The sequence below is a fragment of the Protomyctophum parallelum genome (assembly GCF_964188405.1).
Source record: "Protomyctophum parallelum genome assembly, chromosome: 15".
NCBI classification, from domain to species: Eukaryota; Metazoa; Chordata; class Actinopteri; order Myctophiformes; family Myctophidae; genus Protomyctophum; species Protomyctophum parallelum.
Window position 1 is genome coordinate 37,793,803 of NC_139710.1, and position 23,130 is coordinate 37,816,932.

Here is a 23,130-nt window from a genome sequence, read left to right on the forward strand (position 1 = left end):
CATATTACCAAATGTTTTCACCAATATTCTGTGCTACATTTTCTAATCAGTTTGAAAATATACAAATAATGTTTTGAATTTTTTTCAAAATATTTTTTTATTCAAATTCAATATATTAACAGTTTGACTGTTTTTTACGATTAACCCGCATTTTAATCAACCCCCCTTCACTGCCGAGATTGTTGTATTACCTTTAGAGCATACGCTGAATTATTTGGGCTTTTAATCCGCGAAAATCCATCAAAAAAAGCTCCCGTGGTTTGTTATGATCTGTGTGTAGCATCCACCATCTTGGTGCACGCGGAAGACGCACACAAGATTGGTTTCAATGAGGCGTTGCACCCAATGCATTTCCATTGGCCTCAATTTCCCAGAAGCCCTAGCAGCCCACAGCATGTGACGATTTCCGGTTTTGTCATCTCAGCGAAGGCATCCAGTCTCATACTCCGCTACGAAGACGGATTTTCTTTTGATTCATTACATTACGGCGGATTAAACACATAAAACAAAAGGCGGGTATGTCCGATACGGCAGCGACATTAACCTGGAGTAATCCATTCAAGGCACGGAAACTGTTAAAAGAACATTTAACTTTAGATTATACAATGAACAGGTAAACAAGTAAATATAAAATACCCACAAACTTTTATTTAACCGTAAACTATTTATTATTATTATTCTATTATTAACAGATACATATACAGTAGATATACAGTAGACGAATTCAGAAACGGGTCTCATGGTCGCAGCTTACGTATTTCCTGTAGGCGGACTCGACATAGCTGCGGGTTTAAACCCTCACCAGGCGCACCTCTTCTACTACAGTGAACGGTAGAGTGACGGATGTTTAGTCTGCCTCAAACGTTACTCTTTTACCTGCTTTTTACTAACACTAACATTACAAAGATGCCCAGAACATCGAGACGAATCCGTTTAGTTTATGGCTGCTCCAACAGTAGTGGCAACATAAAAAAAAAAAAAAAAACGGAATGTCAAAATATCCACCGCGGGGTCTGAGACCAGAGCCATTGAGTAATGGTTGAGACGAAGCAGTGAAAGGTCCTGAAAGATACATAACGTCAGTCTTACCTAATACCCAATCTTTCTGTTTTATGAACACAAGGCTGCTGTACTTTATACATCATACTTTAAATGCTTAGTAAAGCATTAGATTTGTGCATAGGTGGTTATTGGCTGCTATTTCTGGAGCTAAATCTGCAGTTTTTCATCTTCCAGGCTTGAAAATAAGTCATTTGACATAACTCTTAGGATCATTTGCTATACCTGTTGCTACCTCTACCATTTTCCTCAGCAGGCAGCGTTTTTAACCCATTTTTGGTTTTAAACATTATGTTATAATTTAGCTATTGAAAAATAGCAGATCTACAAGCTCATAGCGCGCCACCGAGTGGCGCGCTACGAGCTTGTAGGTCTGCTATTTTTCTTTTTTTTTCAGAAAACTGGAGGATTTAGAAGAATTTCTCAGGCCTAAATGGGTTAATCGGTGAAGCGTAGTTTCTGCATTCTTTCGACAGGGTTTCCCGCCTCCCTGGGTTTACAGTAGTCCTACACCTTCATCTCCTCTCTCTCGTCACACATGAGAATCATTTACATCATCATTGTGTGTGGAAAGAAAAGGGACAATCGAGGCAGAGCAGCAGTAAAGGCATCATAAATCAGAACGGTGCTTCAGCGAGAGATTCATCCGTCTGGAGCCACAAAACCCACAAAATAAATCGTAAAAAAAAAAGAAGAAGACTGATCTCGCAGTCAGGCTCTACTGCAGACAGCAAGTAGTACCTGTCGGTATCTCAGAAATCCTTTTAGCTATAGCGTGACAAACATCTGGCTCATAGAGCAGCATGACATGTAGCCAGACAACTATTCCACAATCTCTATGGAACCAAACGGACCCGTTAGGGTCCATTTGTACATTCTCTGAGTTACAGTCCCTGAGTTACAGGGTCCATTTGGTTCCTAACTATCATTTAGGTGGGGACCCCGTGGAACTCCCTCAAGGACCCCCGGGGGTCCCCGGACCCCACTTTGGGAGTAGACAGACAGTTTGGCAATAGACGCCGGACCTACCTTGACAAACATCTTGCCGATGGAGGATCGTGACTTGTTGGGGGTGCAGTAGACGGACATGGACTTCCGGTCTCGGGAGAACTCCAGGGTGAACTCCTTCTTCATCAGCTGCTTGATGACCTGGTTCACCAACATGGAGGTTTTTTTTTACTAACTCGTGACATACACAGTCATCTGTAAATGTTTTCCACTGTCTGCTGTGAACTGTCCTAGAGGTCTCTTTGTCAGCTTCGGAGCAATTTACAATTTAGCAGATGCCTAAATTGCCATTCATGGAACAAAGTCTCAAAGAATGACAGGGGAGAGAGAGAAGGGGAGAGACACACAGCAAAGGTCGTCATGAACAGGCCTATATGTGGCATGCGCCTGGACCGCTAGGCCAGCGGGCGCAAAGTCTTCTCCAGCGCGTGCTCCATGCGTGTCCATACCCCTCTAGACCGGAAAGGACGCGGGCTGGGCCAGGCTACTGCTATAGCAGTTCTGTAGGCACGAGGCAGTTCACCGCTGTTTAACGAGTTACAATTATATACAATATTTAAATTGTTTATACATTTAAATTAAATTTATATTACATTTTTTGGTTAATTTGTCCTAAATGGATAGTGGGTTTATTCTTGTTAAATGGTTATTAAACGATAACCATTTAAACATCACATCCCTAAAAAACATAGTGACAGCTTTTCCATTCTTATCAAGCCGTTCATGGAAATAGGAAAATCCTGTCTATTCATCCAATTTAAGAAGAAAAATTGAATGTCCGCACACACACACACACACACACACACACACACACACACACACACACGCACACACGATATAATTCTGCTCCCAGTTCTTTTTTATTTCAACCTATATACAACGACGTTTCGCTTTCTGAAGTCTATTCATCCAATTTATCCGTCTGTTACTCTGAGCGTGTAACCAAAATGGCCCCATCCATTTTAGCTCCATTTGTACACTCCCAGAGTTAAATCAACACAGATCAAACCTAATCTAAAACACCTGCTGAACCTGCTGCTGAGGGAAGACATGTCTCCCCCCTGCTCCGCTCAGTGTTGCCAGATTGGGCGGTTTCCCGCACAATTGGGCTACTTTAAAACTCTTTGTGCGGAAAAAATAGCCTTGGGCGGCCACGTCAAATTTGGGCTGGTTTTTAACATGTCGGCGGGTTATTTTGTCTGGGGCGGGTGCGCAATATTAAGCCTGGTATGAGTGGTTTCCTTCAATGCTGGGACGGAGGTTAGGTTTCTATCTACTGCACAGAGCTCGGATCCTGTCTAAATAAAACCCGCCTACCGTATGACACACACCAACCATGCACTGTTTCTGTATCCGCTCAAGAAACCGGGGCCCCGGTTTATTTCACCCAATAACAACTCTGGCATAGTAGGATGGGCGGGGGGTGGCCTCTCCCGTCCAATTACGGGTGCGCCCGGCGTGGGAATTTGGGAGGAGTCACCTATTTCCTTATCAACGCGGGAGGCTTAGATAAGGCGGGAGGTCGGTCGTCAGGAGGAGGAGGAGAACAGCAGCCAGGTTATATTTCAAAGTTGTACCTTTACTGTATAAGCAGTATATTATTATTCCGTCCGTGTCAAAGTTGCAATGCCCAAGTGGGGAAAATATAAAAAGGTGTACAGGAAGGAATGGGAGTCGGACCCAGAGCTAAAGGCGTGGATTGCCCCTGTCCAGGATGATCCCGCCAAAGCAAGATGTAAATATTGCAACGCCATTATAAGAGCTCATTATAATGACCTGAAAGAGCATGGCCAGACAAAGAAGCACCAGGCCCGGTGTGCGCCCAGTGTCAAAGCCTTCACTGTACCAGTCAATGCTGGTCCATCAGGCACCATTAAAGATGACCAGAAACGGCGTGAGCTTAAGATTGCGACATACGTTGCATGCCACACATCCATTAATGCTGTGGACGACCTGTCAGATATCTGGCATGATGAAACGGGAGAATTCAAAATGCACAGAACCAAGTGCACAGCAGTAATTAGGTCTGTCCTGGCACCACACTTCAGAGAAGAGTTGATTGCTGACATCGGTGAGTCCCCATACTCTCTCTATCTAGACGAAACTACAGACGTATCCGTGACGAAACTCCTGTGTATATGTGTCAAGTACAGGTCGCTGACACAGGCCAAATTCATCAGCACATACCTGGGGCTTGTTGAAATTATCGACGCTAATGCGGTAGGAATATCAGATGCAGTAATCAAGTTTCTGATAGAATCTTGCCTTGATATCAAAAACATGGTCGGGATTGCTACTGATGGAGCAAGTGTCATGGTCGGAAAAAATCACTCCGTGTTCACTTTACTGAAACAAAAGCAGCCCAATCTGCAGCTGATTCGCTGCATATGCCACTCATTGGACATAGTTGCAAACAAAGCCATGCAACTTCTTCCAAGCAACCTTGACTATATGATAAAAGAGACCTATAACTGGTTTGCACACTCATCGAAGCGCCAGTGTGATTACAGAAACGTGTACGAGACACTGTATGACGGAGAGACTCCACTGAAATTTATTTCACCCAGCAAGACACGTTGGTTAGTTGTTTCAGATTGCATAGAACGCATCGTAGCGCAAGAAGATGCACTGAAGCTGCACTTCAGCTTGGTATCCACCGCCGAACACTGCTATACAGCCAGGCTGTTGAATGAAATGTACAGTGACCCCAAAAACATTCTTTACATGCACTTTCTCCGCCCTGTGTTGGTAGAAATAAGAACGGTGAATAAAATCTTCCAGTTGGAAACAGGAGACTCACTGGGTGTGTTTAGGGATCTTGACAGGCTGTATATGTCTACACTGAGGAGAGTGGTAAAGCCCAGTGCATTGCGCATGAATGAAAAGCGTCTCCTGGAACTCGACCTGCAATCATCCGCCATCTACCTCTCACCCCAGGATGCAGACATGGGTACAACATTCACACAGATGATGGAAAGAAGCAATCTGCCCGGTAATGTGAAGGACATAATCCTCTCGCGGTGTTTTGATTTCTTAAAAGAACTCCTGGTACAGTATCAAATGCGCCTGCCAGGATCAATGGAAATGCTGCGTAAACTGGAGTTGTTTTGCCCCAAAACTGTGATGTCCACACTAGACAGACCCAGAGTTAAAGACTTGCCCACAGAGTTCTTTTCATGTAATATCGACACATTAGAGCGCCAGTGGAGAAACGTGGCATCAGCAGGTTTCTCAAGTGATCAACCCGTTGACAAGTTTTGGCTGGACATTGAAGCATTCAAAGATGCAGGAGGAAACCAGTGTTTCCAAGAAATGGCGCTGGGTGTCATCAAAATGCTGAGTCTGCCCATATCTAATGCTCATGTTGAGAGAGCATTTTCCCTGGTGGCTCTAATAAAGGATGACACAAGAAATCGCATGGGACTACCGCTCCTAAACAGCATCATGCTTGTGCGTACTGGACTGGGCAGGACTGGATTGACGTCCGGCAATTTCAAACCTCCCCGGCGGCTGTTGGGGAGATTTGATTCATCAATGTATTAGCCAGATGACCTGGCTTGCAGTAACTGTAAATAGTTCTAAGTTCGTGTAATAGTTATAAGTTCCCCAAGTTTGGGTGGTTTAAAACACAACAAAATAACAAAGGAAAAAAAAAGAAAACGAAAAAAAAAGAAGACATCTTCAACTTCAATGACATTGATTTGCATTCTGCATAAAGGTAAGATAATTTCGATGTAACAGTATACTGTGTGTGTGTGTGTGTGTGTGTGTGTGTGTGTGTGTGTGTGTGTGTGTGTGTGTGTGTGTGTGTGTGTGTGTGTGTTGAGCGCTCGAGCCGCTGTGCCGAGAGAGAGAGAGAGAATGTGTGTGTGTGTTAGTGTTACTGTTGAGTGCTCGAGCCGCTGTGCAGAGTGTGTGTGTGGTGTGTGTGTGTGTGTGTGTGTGTGTGTGTGTGTGTGTGTGTGTGTGTGTGTGTGTGTGTGTGTGTGTGTGTGTGTGTGTGTGTGTGTGTGTGTGTGTGTTGAGCGCTCGTGCCGCTGTGCCGAGAGAGAGATAATGTGTGTGTGTTTGTGTTGAGTGCTCGATCGAGCCGCTGTGCAGAGAGAGAGACTGACATTTTTTTTCCTGCACACTATGCTTAGTTTATCTATGTTATCTTTGGTTATTTGGTGGATATATGAAGCTTTGTATGCATCACACTATATGCACAGTGTTTTCTGTTGCATATGTAATGGTTTTGTGCCGTTATATGGGGTTGGCCGATTTGGGCTGGTTTTTATTTAATTGGGCGGGTTTTAAGATGTGCTTGGGCTGGAAACTGTCATTCTGATCTGGCAACCCTGGCTCCGCTCCCTCCACTGGCTCCCGGTCGCTGCCCGCACAGAATACAAAACTCTGATGCTGGCATTCAAAGCAACCAAAGGTATGGCTCCCCCATATCTTACAAGTATGATTGAACCCTACAAACCCTCCCGCGCACTCAGATCAGCCAATGCAGGGAAACTGGAAGTACCCTCACTAAAAACACCGGGACAACGCTCCACACGTCCCAAACTCTTCTCCCTTCTGGCTCCAAAACTGTGGAATGCACTTCCCATTGCAGTCAGAACTGCAGCATCACTCCCAATCTTCCGCCGTAGCCTGAAAACCCACCTTTTCAGACTCCATCATGGCCCATAGCACTTACCCTAACCCCTTAGATAGCATTTCTGTTGGCTTAGATAGCATTTGACACAGACTTATAGCATGTTATGTAGACAGCACTATAATTGTATTGTATATAGTCATAGCACGCCATAGTACATATGTATAGCATAGTAGTGAATATGTATAGTTTATTATGTATAGTGTATGTATAGTTTCATCATATAGATATTCCACTGTTACCTTCTTAGCTTACGCATGTTTCATGATAAATGCTTTTATGTGATGTATTCCCATGCTTTTGTTCTTGCTTAAATGTAAGTCGCTCTGGATTAAGAGCGTCTGCTAAATGCCTAAATTGTAAATTGTAAATTGAAGAGCTTTCCCCCTCCAACCAGGCTCAGAGGTGAGCTGTCAGTCACTCACAGAGTAGCCTCGGAAACCCAGACATTTTTATTTCCAGGGAGAGGAAAAAAAAGTCTGGGGCCGAGTCCACTTCAATATGGCACACAGTAGCGCAAACGTCGCTCACTCTCTGCTGATTTCTGATCGTCTGCACCTTTGTTAAATTGACACACACACACACACACACACACACACACACACACACACACACACACACACACACACACACACACACACACACACACACACACACACACACACACACACACACACACACACACACACACACACACACACACACACACACACACCTCTCTCTTGTCTCTATAATTAATTAGTCTCATGTCGCGCAGTTCGGGAGCTGCCTATGCCGTGGGTTCCAGTCTACTCACAGAGTTGCATGCGTTGGCCCTGTCTATCTGGGAGAGGTTGTTGGTGTCCGTGTCGAAGGCATTCATCTTCTCCACCAGGCAGGTCAACGCCGTCTCCGTAGCCTCGCCAACCTTCTCATACACACCCTTGGCCTGAGTGCAAGGAGATACATAGCATTATTAGCTTGAGCATCACCACAAGCACATATATTTATTTACATAGTAAAGTTGTTACGCCATTCAGGACGGGAACCCCTTTTGGTGTTTAAAGCATTATGTTATACTTTAGCTATTGAACAAGATCTACAAGATCTACAGGCTACGAGCTTGTAGATCTGCTATTTAAAAAAATCGTGAAAATGTGTCGCAAATCTTTGAATATATATTATTTCAGAACGTTTTTAAGTCAAATCTTTGCTTCATGGGGGGGGGGTCCCTGGAACAACATATTTTCTGATGGGGGTCGGTGGCCAAATACAGATAATTCTGGGGTCCTTGACATGAAAAAGGTTGAGCACCACTGACATAGAAACAGCGTTTATCAGCAAACTGTTCTAAAAAATATTGCTTCTAAATCCTCAGTCCTAAATGGGATAAAGACGGTGAGACGATGCAGGGGAACCCCACCTCATTGAAGTCCAACGAGGAGTCGTTGCAGAGGGCACAGATAGTGGCCAACTCCACCAGACCGTCGTACTGGGAGGACTTCACGTGTTTGCCATCGTGGTATCTGAGGAAGGACAAGTACAGAGCATCAACAACATGGTGCAGTACTTAGTTTAGACTAGTCATTAGTCCTACAACCCATCTCAAACCCTCACCCTAACACTAACCTCCCACAGGGCAGCACACCTAAACCTAACCTTAACCCTCAACGCACCCCTCACCAACCTTAATCCGGTCGTCTTAACGCACCCCTCACAAACCTCACCAAAACATTGTGAAACTGCGCTATACAACAACTTTGCTTTATGTTTACTTACGACTGAGGTTAGGTTTAGAGTTCGATTTAGGGTTAGTAATAGGGTCGGACAACGCGACCAACACGACGTCGGCCAATGACTGACAACAAACAAATAAGTAGGACATGTCCATACTGGCTCCATTGCATGGTATTGATAAGGCCTGATGACGGTTATTAAATAATCTGATAACATCCGAAAACCGCTATATGTACAGTATGTGTGCGTTCCTAAATACAGAGTGAGGTTACGGTACTAGTTTGGGTTACGATCTATCTCTGGATCGTGTATTAAAAATGCAGCTTTACCAGGCCATGAGTAGAAAATGGCCCATTCTGGGCGGGAAACCATTTTGGTGTTTTAAGCATTATGTTATGCTTCAGCTGTTGAACAATAGCAGATCTATTAGGTCTGCTATTTTTGAAAAATCGCAGGGGGGGTCCCTGGAACAACATATTTTGAGATGGGGGTCGGCAGCCATATACATATAATTCTAAGGGTCCTTGACATGAAATAGTTTGAGAACGACCGACACAGAAACATGAGGTTTTTCAGAAAAAAAAAATGATTTAGAATTTGTAGAATCGGCCTCAGGTCTAAATGGGTTAATTTAACCCATTTTGGGCGGGAACCTCTTTTGGTGTTTTAAACATTGTTATAATTTAGCTATTGAAAAATAGCAGATCTACAAGCTCATAGCACGATATGAGCTGTCTCTGTAAGGAACTTGTTCTAAGTCGGTCTGTAAGGAACTTGTTCTAAGTCGGTCTGTAAGGAACTCGCCTGTTAAGATCGTTGCACATCTCGATGGTGACCACCGAGTGGTGCGCTACGAGCTTGTAGGTCTGTTATTTTTGGATCCAAACGGAGCCTTTTTACATGCTCAGGATTCAGATGAAACACACAGAGGAGGAGTTGGTCAAGAGGTACTCACACTTCTCCCTCCGGGGCATAGGTGGAGCCAGTGATGGTGAACTCAGACAGGGAACAGCCATCTCCTTCAGCCTGGTTCACAATGAACATCTGAAGAAAAGAGAAACAAAAGGAACAAACAAACATTACATTGAGTTACAACCATCAGTGGTTCTCAAAGTGTGGGTTTGGGGAAACCCTGGGGGGTCCTTGTATTGAGGGGGTTCTAGGGGGTGTTAGTTTAATTTAGTGTCCACGTGTGGAAATGTGTCTTCGGCAAAAAAACAACAGTAAAAAACAAACAGCAACACCAACACTTGCACAATTATTTCCATGGCAAAAATGCAGGACAGCAGTGGCAAATAATTTTTTTTTTAAACTAAAATCTTGTTTGAGGGGTGCATCCATCCGTGGCACAACACACTCTCAAAACGGGGGTCCGCGGCCACATACATCTTAATTTGGGAGTCCTCTACATGAAAGCGTTTGAGAATCGTTGAGCTGCTTTACAGAGAAGACCACCACCAGTTTCCAAAAAGCTGTCTACACAACATCGGCACCTCAATCACATCATCAGACAGCGTAAGCAGAAGCATGCATGGAGTTCACTGCAGTCGGCAGGTTTGTTCCATCCTGCACTGACACAGCAGATGGCACCAGAACACCACGGAACCTCCCCACGGACCTGAGCGCAGTGGGAGCTGCTAAAGACCTTGGAGCAGTCTGCAGTGTCATTGTGTGCGTTTGTGTGTGCGTGCGTGCGTGCGACCGTGTGTGTCAGTCATGGCTGGGTAATCAAAATATCACACGCTACGAGCTTGTAGGTCTGCTATTTTTGAAAAATCGAAGAACGACTGTGACATTTTTAGAATCTGATATCAGGTCAGAATGGGTTAATCAGACCAGTGTGTGTCCAGTGGAAACCTCGTATGAATCTGGTCTCAGGTCAGAATGAGTTAAGGACATGTGACAGAGCAAAGACAGGGGGAGTGATGACGTGCGGTCAAGCTCTCGTCCAGCCCAGAGGCCACACTTCAAAGACCAGTCTATCGACTAGGGGGAAAATGGACAGTCCATCAGGTTTATTTTTGGCTCAGCTTTTTCCATTATTACATACTTACAGTATGTAATGAGATTGTGTGTGTGTGTGTGTGTGTGTGTGTGTGTGTGTGTGTGTGTGAGATTTTTTGCAAATCTACACTGATGCCATTAAATGACCCCTATGAAATCCTCAGGACTGAAATCAGTCCCCAGGACTGAGAACTTTAAGCCCTGTGTGTGTGTGTTTTGCCTGGGGCTTCGTCAGATGCTATAGTACCTGACGAAAGTACGGTAAGTTGTCCATCGCTGTTCTCTGGAGTGTGCAGTCCATTTCTCATGGAAGGTCTATACTTTTTTTTTTTTTTTTTACAGTGTGTGTGTGTGTGTGTGTGTGTGTGTGTGTGTGTGTGTGTGTGAATGAATGAGGTCTCATTTCATTTTTCATGGTATGCCACTTTAAAAGCAAAAGAGATTTAGTTTAACATAAGATGATGGCACTTTGGTCCACAGTCCTACGTATACTGTACATTTTAACTACAACAGGAACCTTTGTGGGACTCATCAAAGCCTTAATGACAGTACCTAAGCATAATAGTACAGTAATAAACACAGTGTGAGATAGCAGAGCAGTTAATGACCGTCCTACATGATGGTGACTCAACACAGACGTCCCTGCACTCCAACCGGTAAACACTTGTGATCCATCTAGCTGTTCCATTACTATTTAGAGCTGCGTTGTGGGGACTGGACAACAGTGCAGTATTAATCCATTCTGACCTGAGATCAGATTCTAAAAATGTCTTCTACATCCTGACAGTTTTCTGAAAAAGCTATGTTTCTATGTCAGTCGTTTTTTTCAAAAATAGCAGACCTACAAGCTCGTAGCACGCCACTTTCCCGCTGTGTATGTGTTCAACAACACAGCCATGTAAAATAACCCCGACAGCTATGAGGTGACGAAAACGTACCGTACCTTAGCTACAGTTTCTAAACTATTTGGAATGGCATTGGACAGTCGCTTTTGGGCTGGGGTTAAGCGAAGGGTCAACTTACTGTAAACAATAAACAAGACAAGGAGATTGTGTAGTTAAGTTGCTGCTGCTGTTGTGATCTAACTGCTGTAGGATAAAACTTCTGGGTGATTTTTTTATTATCTAATGTAATCCTGGGCTTCCTCTGCCAGCCTGGGGGGGGGGCAGCGGACTGACCTCATGCTTCCTTCTATGCATGAGGAGTCCAAGCTGCTTCTTTTTTGGCCAGGGGGAGGTAGTTTAGAGACCAGGATTACTGCATTTTTGTTGCGAGGGTACCTACCCTAGGGGACACGGGGAGAACATGCAAACTCCACACAGAAAGGCCCTTTTGCCAACCCCACCTTGGGTATGGGCACAGATGACTCGGAGGAGAGAACACGCCCCCAGCACCCACAGCGTCCCCAGCTGGAATCGAACCCAGGACCTTCTAGCTGTGAGGCGACAGCACCACCGACTGTGCCACCGTGCCCCCTATGACAATTGTGAGTCCTTCTCCTATCCACACATCAAAGGACTGAGCGTGTGTGTGTGCATGCGTGCGTGTGTGTGTGCAGTGGCCCACATAAATAAAATCTTGTCTAACTAATGAATGTGTTAAATCCAGTCTGAGAGCTGCTGAGGGTCACCTTGAATAACAACATCCCAGTAAAATACAATGTTTTGAATATCACCCGTGGCATTCACTCTGTTGTTCATCAAAGAGATTTTTAATTTAATTTAAAATGTCAAAATATCAACTTTGCACTCAAAGTGTTCACAGTTCACACAAAACCAATACATAGTACAACAAAACAAACATCTGCCCAAGGCAACAAGGCTCTGGCCTTGGAGGGAAGACAAATAGATTTATAAACACAATATACTAATTGCCACGGGTGATATTCTTAAAAAAGGAGCAGAAATGTTTTTCTCTGAGATGGGGGGGGGGGGGGTCCCCATAATAGAGAGGGAGGGGGAACTAAAGGCCGTCTGCTTCCTTTGCAGCATGGTGACGCAAGGTCAGTTATGCAACAGCACAGCACTGCAAGTCATCCAAAACCACCCGACGGCTGAACGGAGGAGTCTTCACACTGTTAAAGAGCTGCCTTTATTCTTCTCCAAACACTGACAGTCTGCTCACTGTTTACATTTCACATACTGTATCTCTGCCATTTGAGCAGATCTATGCACACACTTACCTCAGGGGCAGGTGTATGTGTGTGTGTGTGTGTGTGGGGGGGGGGGGGGGGGATCTAGTAAAAAGGGCAGTTCGCCAGTTCCAACAGGAAATGGCATTGTTTGTTGATGGAAAATACATTGACTGTAGAGAGGACCCAATCTGTTCACTCTGTGTTTTCCATTCAACCCTTTTGGATTTGGGGGGTCAAATCTACTAGTCAAAATGATTCCCGGCGTGTGTGACAAATCGTACGACTTTGACTTCTTATCAAGGTCCATTATTATTATTTTTTGGCATTTGAGCCACAGACCACCGTTTGATGAGATTTTGCCCCATGGAACCAAAACATAGAATATTTTGTTGTCGTTGGACAAGATTATGTCGAACATTCCATGCTGTATTGATGTTGGTAGTTTGGTATACCATAGGAGATAATAGGCAAACGATCAAAATAACAATTATTCTACATTCTCTAATTGTATACTTATTTGTAAATAACTGATGTTTAACAATAATTTAACTCTTGGGAGCGTGAAATGAAACCAAATGGACCCATAAAGGGTCCATTTGGTTTCATTGTATGCTCTCACCATTGGTGAAAACCAATGTTGTTAACTTCTAAGATAAAACGGTAGGACATACAGGTCACATAGGGTTGTGCCGTTGTGGGGCACAACAGCAGATGCATCCATCAACACACCCCTATTGTCTGTTCAAGTGTCCTTGAACCGACACTGAGCCAGATTAAAGGGAATCGGCCAAATTTAATCCCAAACGGCAAATGTCTCTCCAAACCCACTGGGGACACTCCACTCAAACGCCAGATGGGCACTTACAACAAAGACGGAGAGCAGAGATCTACACCAAGCGAAAACATGCTTTACTGTACAGTGTGCGTCGAGTCTCTTACCCTGCACACAGACATCTGATTGGTGGTGAGGGTTCCCGTCTTGTCGGAGCAGATGACCGAGGTGCAGCCCAGAGTTTCGACGGAGGGCAAGCTGCGGACGATGGCATTCTTCTTGGCCATTCGCCGGGTTCCAAGGGCCAGGCAGGTAGTGATGACAGCCGGGAGACCTGAGGTGGCGGGGGGGGGGGGGGGGTTGAACATTTCAATATAAATGTTCACACAAACATATATCAAGTCACTCGCTTTGAATGTTATCAACCGATAATCACCAGTAGGTTACTTATCAGTTATCACTCAAATGAAATGGAGCCAGCAGGCTCGCCTGGAGCCTGCTGGCTCGTTGTGACACTGACTTACGTGGGCCGGTTAAGACTGATATGAGGTTAGGGGACTTACGTGGGCCGGTTAAGACTGATATGAGGTTAGGGGACTTACGTGGGCCGGTTAAGACTGATATGAGGTTAGGGGACTTACGTGGGCCGGTTAAGACTGATATGAGTTTAGGGGACTTACGTGGGCCGGTTAAGACTGATATGAGGTTAGGGGACTTACGTGGCCGGTTAAGACTGATATGAGGTTAGGGGACTTACGTGGGCCGGTTAAGACTGATATGAGGTTAGGGGACTTATGTGGGCCGGTTAAGACTGATATGAGGTTAGGGGACTTACGTGGCCGGTTAAGACTGATATGAGGTTAGGGGACTTATGTGGGCCGGTTAAGACTGATATGAGGTTAGGGGACTTACGTGGCCGGTTAAGACTGATATGAGGTTAGGGGACTTATGTGGGCCGGTTAAGACTGATATGAGGTTAGGGGACTTACGTGGGCCGGTTAAGACCGATATGAGGTTAGGGGACTTACGTGGCCGGTTAAGACTGATATGAGGTTAGGGGACTTATGTGGCTGGTTAAGACTGAGGTTAGGGTTAGTAATAATCGAACAACAACGTCGACCAACGTCTCCGCATTTCGGACGTCTCCGTGTTACCTAATCATAGCCAGTCGGTTCCAGGTGAGCCTGCTGGCTCCATTGCATTCGAGTGATAAATAACCTACTGGAGATTAACGGATGATTTTAATCCGCTAATCAAGTCTTCTATTCATTGCTGGTAGAGATCTTTATCCCACAATTTTGCAACCCATTTTTTCACCCAGTGTCAATTATCTAATGTAATTCTGGGCGCTACACTTCCTCTGCCAACCTGGGGGGGGGCAGCGGACTGGCTTCATGCTTCCTTATATGCATGAGGAGTCCAAGCTGCTTCTTTTCACCCGACAGGGGGCAGTTTTCCCGGCCGGACGTAGCGTGTGGAAGGAACACGTTATTCCGACCAGTTCCTTCTGGTGCCCTGGCTGGCCAGGGGGAGGTAGTTTAGAGACCATGATTATTAAAAGGGTGGTTAGACTAGAAGTGGTCTAACCACCACTTTGTGTTTAGTACCTTAGCCTGGTTTTACAAAGGCATGAAAGTAGCACGATTGATTACATGATGAGTAACATGAATGTCTTGTCGAATTCGGCATACCGGTAAGTGTATTTTTGTGGCAGTGCTCATTTTTTTGGAGGCAGAAGCCAAATTCCAATTCTCTGATTTCTGCCACCTCCGGGCCGCCAGTGTAACCCGGAAATAGTTTGAATCCCAAATCAGAATTTGCTTCTCAAGTTCCAAACGGACCCTTACAGGTGTGTAACTCTGAGAGTATACAAATGTACATTTGAATAGGTAAATAGAAGTCCAGCACGCTTCAGCCAGTAGAAGGTAGAAAGAAGGGCTTGTTGGTGCACAACAGGGACAACTTTCATCAGAGAAAATATTAATATCTGGGCACTTCAGGAGAGACTGCCCAAATACAAGATACTGGAGCATGTGTGTTATGCAGGGGTGACTGACGTTTCCACTTTCGTCTTACTCTACTGAAGTGCCCAGATATTATTATTTTCTCTGGTACATTTGAACACTCTCAGAATTAGGGAGGTCCTCAAAATTAAAATGTTTAAGAATCACTGATCCATCATCAGTGTCAATACCCTAGGTGGGGTTGGCAAAATAGACCGAAATGTTAGGAAGGGACTAGTGGACAAGAAATCCAGTATAAGTCATTTTACAATTAGTTGCATGCTGAAAATAGCCAATCTACAAGCAATTAGTTGCATGCTGAAAATAGCCAATCTACAAGCCCACAACGCGTCGCAGCGCTACGCGTTGTGGGCTTGTAGATCGTCTATTTTCAGCAAGTGAAATAAAAACTGTCGTTAAGACGGCATCAAGGGCAAGGCCCGCCAAAATACATTTTGTTCGACTAAATGAACTTATTTACGAGACTAAAATCTTATGATATTTAGTCGATTAAAACCAGACTTAACACAAACATTCCGGGTGACAAAAATGTGACTAGGAACTAAATGAAAACTATTCAAGAGACTATAATGACTAAAAAACGAAAAATTAGCTGCAAAAAAAAGCAACACTGACCTTCAGGGATGGCAGCCACGGCGAGCGCCACGGCGATCTTGAAGTAGTAGACGGCGCCGCGGATCCAGGAGCCTCCGTGGACGGGGTCGTTGAAGTGTCCGATGTTGATGACCCACACGGCGACGCAGATCAGAGAGATCACCTTGGACAGCTGCTCGGCGAACGCGTCCAGCTTCTGCTGCAGCGGCGTCTTCTCCTGCTCTGTGGCCGCCATCTCGTCGCGGATCTTCCCAATCTCCGTGTTGGTGCCCGAGGCCACCACCACGCCCACCGCCTTCCCCGCCGCGATGTTGGTACCCTGGAGGAGATGCACGCGATTCCAATGTCATCAACCATGCGATAATCACAGGTATGTTCTTATCAAGAGGCAATATGGACATTTCCTACACACTGCCTAGACTGGAACCCACCTATGCTTTCTATGGCATCTGTATATTCAACTAGATTAGGTCGGGGGCCACAACTGTACAATGATTGCGTGTGGAGGGCCGCACAGCGTGCGAGCGACATTTTGTGGATTCTACAAATGCATTTCGTGTTCAAACACAAAGATTTACAGGCTAATACATTTGTGCACAGTATGAGCACAGGGTGATATGTCTATACAAATATATGCTATACCTTAGACTAGACCTATTTGACAGAACGAGCGCCAACACACACACACACACACACACTTTTTAATTTTATTTTAAGGGCCACTAGGGGGCGCTCCGCGGCCGCCAGTTGAATAGCCCTGTTCTATGTCAGAGGCAGCTCCCGAAACTACATGCAGCTGCAGGACATGAGACTAATTAATTAGAGCGACAGAGAGAGAGAGGAGTTTGTGTGTACGTCAATTTAACAAAGGTGCAGACGATCTGTAATCAGCATAGAGAGAGCGACGTTTGCTCTACTAGTATGCCGAATTGAAGTGGACTTGGGCCCAGACTTTTTTTTTTCTCCCAGGAAATATAAATGTGTGGGTTTCCGAGGCTACATACTGCCTAACTCGAATTAGGCAGAAAACATGGCGAAACTGCGTTATACAACAACTTTAATACAACCGGTTAAGACTGAGGTTAGAGTTAGACTAGGGTTATTAATAGCGTTAGTAGTCGGTCAACGTGCCAAACGCGACGTCGGACAGTGGCTGACAACAAAATCAATATGTAGGAAATGTCCATAATGGCGCCACTGCATGGTGTTGATAAGGGCTGATGAGTGACAACAGAGATTAAATAATATGATAACATCCAAAACCACTAGGAAATGGTGGATGACATGTCGCTTGAGCTTATAAAAATCATATTTTCCTGTTTAAAAAAAATCTAATTCAAGCCATGGCTTGTATTTTATAATTGCTTTAACTTGCACAACGGGAGAAGGACGCAAACAAAAAAGTAAAATAAAACACAACAAACTCGTTGAGCAGATCATTTTCAGTAAAAGTCTTCTGGCGTGTTTTGTCACATGGAAAGCATGCTGCCATGGAGCCCTCTAAATACATATTTACCATAACTACATGGACCCGTTTTCATATAATGGGCCACGCAAGTCGGGAACAATATAAAATCGGTAATGTACATTGGGAACATTGGGAATCATTCCACCATCCGCTTATGCAATACCTCCAAATATGACGATATTTGGAGTCATTCGGTGAGCTGGTAGATTGGCTAATTCTCACCATTTGTCCTTCAAGGAAGTACACATGGGCCTAAGTGTGGAATAAATATTAATGCAAATATGTTTTCCATTTAAAAAAAAAGGAAAGAAACAAAGGAGAAGAGGATGTGTGCCAAAATGCCAGGAGGAGTGCTTACAGAGAAGAGCATGTTCTTTTTGTCCTGGTTCACAGCACGGGGGTCAGGCACAGGGTCAGTGTGCTTGATCACAGACACAGACTCGCCTACGGAGACAACAGAAGGCAGGAGGTCAGTTACTCAACAGACACAGGACACAATACAGTACAGGTCGTCAAAAACTCAGGATGCTGTCAAAACGGTTGTACTCGAGCAACCAGTTTAGCAGCAAATGCTATTAAAAGTTCACACGTGTGCTATTAAGAAACAAAATAGGGATTGGCATTTGCCAATGGTCACAGATCATACATTGCTACATACATGCTACATACATGCTTTGACGTGGTCCCAAATTTCATTTTTTTTTGTAAATATGTAAGTAAAAATGTAAGTAAAAATGTCATTTTGGGCCCAGGCCGTAGCGTAACGGTCTGGGCACCGGACTGGTGATCCAGTCGCGGTGTGCCGCGGGTTCGACTCCCGAACCCGACACGGCCTTTACCGCATGTCATCCCCCCATCTCTCTCCCGTTTCCTGTCAGCCTACTATCTGTCCCTTAAAAAAAGAATCAATAAAAGGCGTAAGCCGCAAAAAAATATCTTTAAAAAAAAAAATGTCATTTTGTTCATTTTCGCTAACTAAGGACCCCCTCGGAAATTAGATCTTTACATCTCAAGGGGTTTATATCCTTTTAATAAAAGGTACTATACTAGGTAACAGTAATATAAATTAGCTCTCGGACTATAGAGGGGGAGCGTGGTCTGGTATGAGAATGTTGAGCAACCTCAATCCAGGAATTTGTAGATCATGTGATATATATGAGAGAGAGAGAGAGAGAGAGAGAGAGAGAGAGAGAGAGAGAGAGAGGGGGGGGGGGGGGGGGAGACATGGATGATAGCTAAGCCATTGTACAGCAAACACATTAGCAGAGCTATACATAGACAACATTTTCTATCGGTCACGCTGCGCCACAGTTTACAATTACTGCTATCAGATGCGAGCGAGGAAATCGCTGCAGTCGGGGGGGAAACAACATGTCCAAAAAACAAAACTGTCAAAACAAGCTTTTTTAGAATAGATTTTAGATTATTTCCGTGTGACGCTGTAGCATGACGGAAGGAGGGCGTTAAATTACGGAGAGAAGAGGTTTCTGCCCTACGGCAACGAAATGGAAACTAGGGCTCCGCAATTAACCCATTGAGACCGCCGAGACCAGATTCTACAAAATGTCTTCTAAATCATAACAGTTTTCTGAAAAAACCTAATGTTTCTATGTCAGTGGTTCTCAAAATGTTTCATGTCAATGAACCCAAAACAATATATGTAATTAGTCGCTGACCCCCATCTGAAAATATGTTGTTCCAGGGACTCCCCCAAGAAGCAAAGATACGAGTTAAAAAAAAAGTTTGTGGTGAAAAACTATATATTCATAGATCTGCAATTTTTCAACAGCTAAATCATGGTTAATGTTGTTAAAAGCTACGGTGACACAAATGCGTTCCAGGTCTTAATGGGTTCAAAGCTAATGTGAAAATGCTTACATTGCTGGATGTGGTTAATTGTGCACTCTTTGCCTTCTATCAAAATGTCTATGTAAGGACAAGGAATGCTGCCAGCTGTGATTAATCTGGCAATCAACAGAACATCTTACCGGTCAGAATGGATTGGTCTACCCTCAGGGTTGTGGATTTGATGGAGCAGATACGAATATCAGCAGGAACCTTGTCTCCAACTAGAGGGGGAAAGGTTTTAGCACAATTAGAGATAAACATGCAGCAACTAAGAAAAAAGTGGAGACAGAATGTAAACACATACATCAGCATCTCACACACACACACACACACACACATCAGCATCTCACATACACACACAAATACATGGTCTCACACACACACACACACACACACACACACACACACACACACACACACACAGAGGATTTGCAAGCCAAGTTGAAACTTGGAACCGCTTGCAACAGTCCACATACAGGCCACAAACGGAGGTCGCTTATTGTTCGTTTCCATAGCAACAGCTCTCGTCACGTCAGGACAACATACTTCTTTGATGCTCAAACGCCAGCATCTGACTGACAGCACAACAATCTCTCCTCTATTTAGCTATGTTGTACACTGTATATATTCTGCTTTATTCCCATTATATTGGAGATAGTTTATTAAACCATACAACTATTCCAGAATCTTTCAATGCAGAGTTACAGTCGCTTCTGAAATCGGCGCGAAAGAAGTTGCCATCGGCTCATGGCATTGCGCTGCCTTTGGAAAGGCATCCCCTGCCTGCCCTGCACGTAACATTTGCGAGAGCAACGGATAAATCATAATAATTGAAAGCTGTTTGCTTGTGATTCTACAAGTCAAATCTCATGAGAGATGACGAGAGACTCAATGTAGCCGGCATCATCAGCCACCCTGTAATATTTCACTGCAATGTTTCAAAATGGTTTCGTCTCCCGAGCTAGGCTTAGAAATCCAGGGAGGAAATGACCACTGTGCCACAGAGCCAAACGCATGTTGTTACCAGCGTTATTATCAGATGACATTTGCCTAACTATGTTATGGAGTCCGCTGTTGTCGGACAGACAACATCAGTCATTCAAATCATCATGAAAGTCAATATTTGTAGATGAATCATCATGCTGAACTGAAACAGACCTTTGGCTTTCCAAATATGACCAGCTTCTAAAATACACACAGTCCTGTCAGAGTACGACAATAGTATGCAGCCTTGGTTAGTATTGCTATCCAGACAAATAACATGCAGTCATCGTATCGACCAAGAAGAATGCATGAAGTGAATTATTAGTATTATACATAAAATGCTTCCTCATCATGGTAGAAATGTTGGCTTTAAGTGTCTTCGGTCGTTCAGTTTGACAATGTAAAAGACAGCCATCTATGGAAGAAAAATAACACTACTACTACTCGAGCAAAACAACTTCATTGTCGAATAGGTTTCGTGGATAGCATGGAGATATTTCCCAGCTCCCTTTGGATAATTAGTACCTCCTCGTTTCCTCTTCTGCCAAGCCAAGACGTTTTATGCTATATGGGTCAAAAGTTTTTCACTTTCCTTCGGTCTGTTTTGCTTTCTCATGGTAAAGCATGTTGCCAGTGTTGTTTTTGGCAGCAAATTTTTACGACGCGTTGTGAGCTTGTAGATCGGCTATTTTCAGCATGCAAACAAGTGTAAAATGGCTTATACTGGATCTCTTGTCCACTAGTCCCTTGACTCCCTTCCTAACATTTTTGTCTAGTTTTTATTTGTTGACGAAATTGTCAGTATATTTTGTCTTGGTTTTTCTCATCGTAGCTTAGTTTTCATTTAGTTTTTGTCTGTGAAAAAAGGTAGTGGACAAACATTTTTCGTCTTAGTTTTAGTCGACTAAATAAACACTGCACGGCATGCAGCGGCAGATGTACTGTAGTAGGTAATAGTTTCTTTGCAAAATGTGACATGTCTGACAGGTTGGATAATAATAATAACAGCTTGACCTTTTTTCCCATCACACAGTGTGACATCTAATGAACAAGAAAGCCAGAATCGTGCAATGTGCAAACCCCCTAAGGGGTTCCATCCCCACTGGGACCGGCAAACCGTACTACAAATGTCTAATACTCATGGCACTGTTAGATGCTGTTAGCTAAATGCCAGAGCTTGGTTTACTATGTTTGCTTTAATGCCCGACAGTCAAAAGGAAAGGCAGTGCAACCTTACGTAATTCTTGGCTCCACAAATCGGTTCGGAGGATACTATGCCGTTTCCAACAAACGGCAGAAGCTATGTCCATGGGGCCCTACTACAGTCTAAAGGGAAACGTTTAAAAGGGACGAGGCTTTCTCTGAGTTCAATAGGCAGTCAATCAGTATCAGCTTGGACTGCAAATGCACAGCAGCTCCTTTCAGCACCGCTGGTAGTCTTTCACTTCCTTTGCTAGAGGCAGAGCAGAGGGACGGGAGGAGGAAGGCCAGAGAAAGAAGGAGAGGAACTAGAGGGATTGGAAGGCATAAAAAGGCCAGTGAGTCTCAAAGGAAAAGGCCAATTTGAGCACATCGGGATTGCAGTGAGTGACCCAATTCAGCCTCGTAATACTACATAAACTAAGGCAGTGGAAACTAGGGAACTGGCTCAGGTCGTCGTGGCACAGTCCCCCTGAGCCTAGCTGACGTATAGACCTACTTTGTTAAAGATGCAAATTGTCTCGGATGGGTATTCTGAGGCTCCCACATTATTTGGCCCTTTCGGGCCAAATAATGTGAAATTAAATTTGTTAATGATGAATACATGACTGAGAAAAAAGTGTGAGAGAGAATTACTGAAAAGAAGTAAAGATAAGTGTAAATAAACACATTTAAATGGCACAATTCGCTTTTCAGGGATACAAAGGGGTGGAGAATAGCATGAGACCAACAATGCAAGCAACACACAGCCAAACATGGTTAAAGTATTTCAATATGTTCCCCCAATGCGCTGATCAGGCTTAACTGTGGACAGATGATATCAGCTGTTTGCCCGTCCATCCCCAATTCCCCATAGTGCAGGAAGAGGTAGGGGATAACACCAGCCACTGCATAAAGACCCCACCATGGCCCACCACCCCATCATGTCAACGGAACAATCACTCAATGGCAACTAAACTCTCTCGGAACTCACACTTGTGCAACTTGCCTAACCCTCAATTAGCGGCTTGGGGGTCTCTAGGCTTGCACATAATTCTGACTTAAGGTGTGACAAGTAGACATAATATATCCCTCTAGCCTTGGCACACAGAGAGATAACGGCATGTTGTGAAACTTGTGACTGAGAGACGACCCAATAAATGTACTGGCGGTCGTTTGGTGCCAGCCAGGAATGCATGCCATGTCAGTCAACGGGCATTTTCCAATCGTGAAAGAGGGCGATACTTTTTTTTCTGAGAAACACCCGTGTCAAGTTCTGCTGCATCTTCCATTAAAAGGACCTACAACATGCATTTTAAAACTGTTTTTAATATTTAATTAAATGTCCCTCAAAACGTATTTCTAATGGTTTGAGCCTAAATCCCAAATCTGATATGACCAGTCCATGGCATTTCTTTCTGGCTTCTGAAGCAGTTTTAGCTGCAGTACCACAATGTCCTGAGGTGGTGGGGGCGCTGATATGCACATTATTTTTATCTTCGAGTCATTATAATACCGATGCTAGATAAAGCCAGGCTTGTTTCCATTTCATGCCGGAAAATCAACAATGGCGCATGCTTTTGGTTAGACATACCATTGGTCCGATATCTCAAACACTCAACCTAACCCTAACCTCCCACGGGGCAGCACATCTAAACCTAACCTTAACCCTCTCCCAAACCTTAACGCACCCCT

The 23,130-nt window shown here is 44.2% G+C and overlaps 1 protein-coding gene across 2 annotated transcripts in view; it reads right to left on the bottom strand.

Moving 5' to 3' along the window:
• The window catches only part of LOC310872032 (sarcoplasmic/endoplasmic reticulum calcium ATPase 2-like), a 53,661-nt gene that overhangs the window by 9,519 nt on the left and 21,012 nt on the right, over nucleotides 1-23,130 (bottom strand). For both annotated transcript variants that reach the window (XM_083783706.1, XM_083783705.1), the window contains 8 exons: nucleotides 19,413-19,493; nucleotides 17,783-17,868; nucleotides 15,978-16,275; nucleotides 13,506-13,672; nucleotides 9,384-9,472; nucleotides 8,115-8,217; nucleotides 7,509-7,640; nucleotides 2,089-2,208 (listed from right to left, as the gene is read on the bottom strand). In XM_083783706.1, the coding sequence (XP_083639832.1) occupies nucleotides 2,089-2,208; nucleotides 7,509-7,640; nucleotides 8,115-8,217; nucleotides 9,384-9,472; nucleotides 13,506-13,672; nucleotides 15,978-16,275; nucleotides 17,783-17,868; nucleotides 19,413-19,493 (1,076 nt within the window). The remainder of the gene's footprint in view (nucleotides 1-2,088; nucleotides 2,209-7,508; nucleotides 7,641-8,114; nucleotides 8,218-9,383; nucleotides 9,473-13,505; nucleotides 13,673-15,977; nucleotides 16,276-17,782; nucleotides 17,869-19,412; nucleotides 19,494-23,130) is intronic.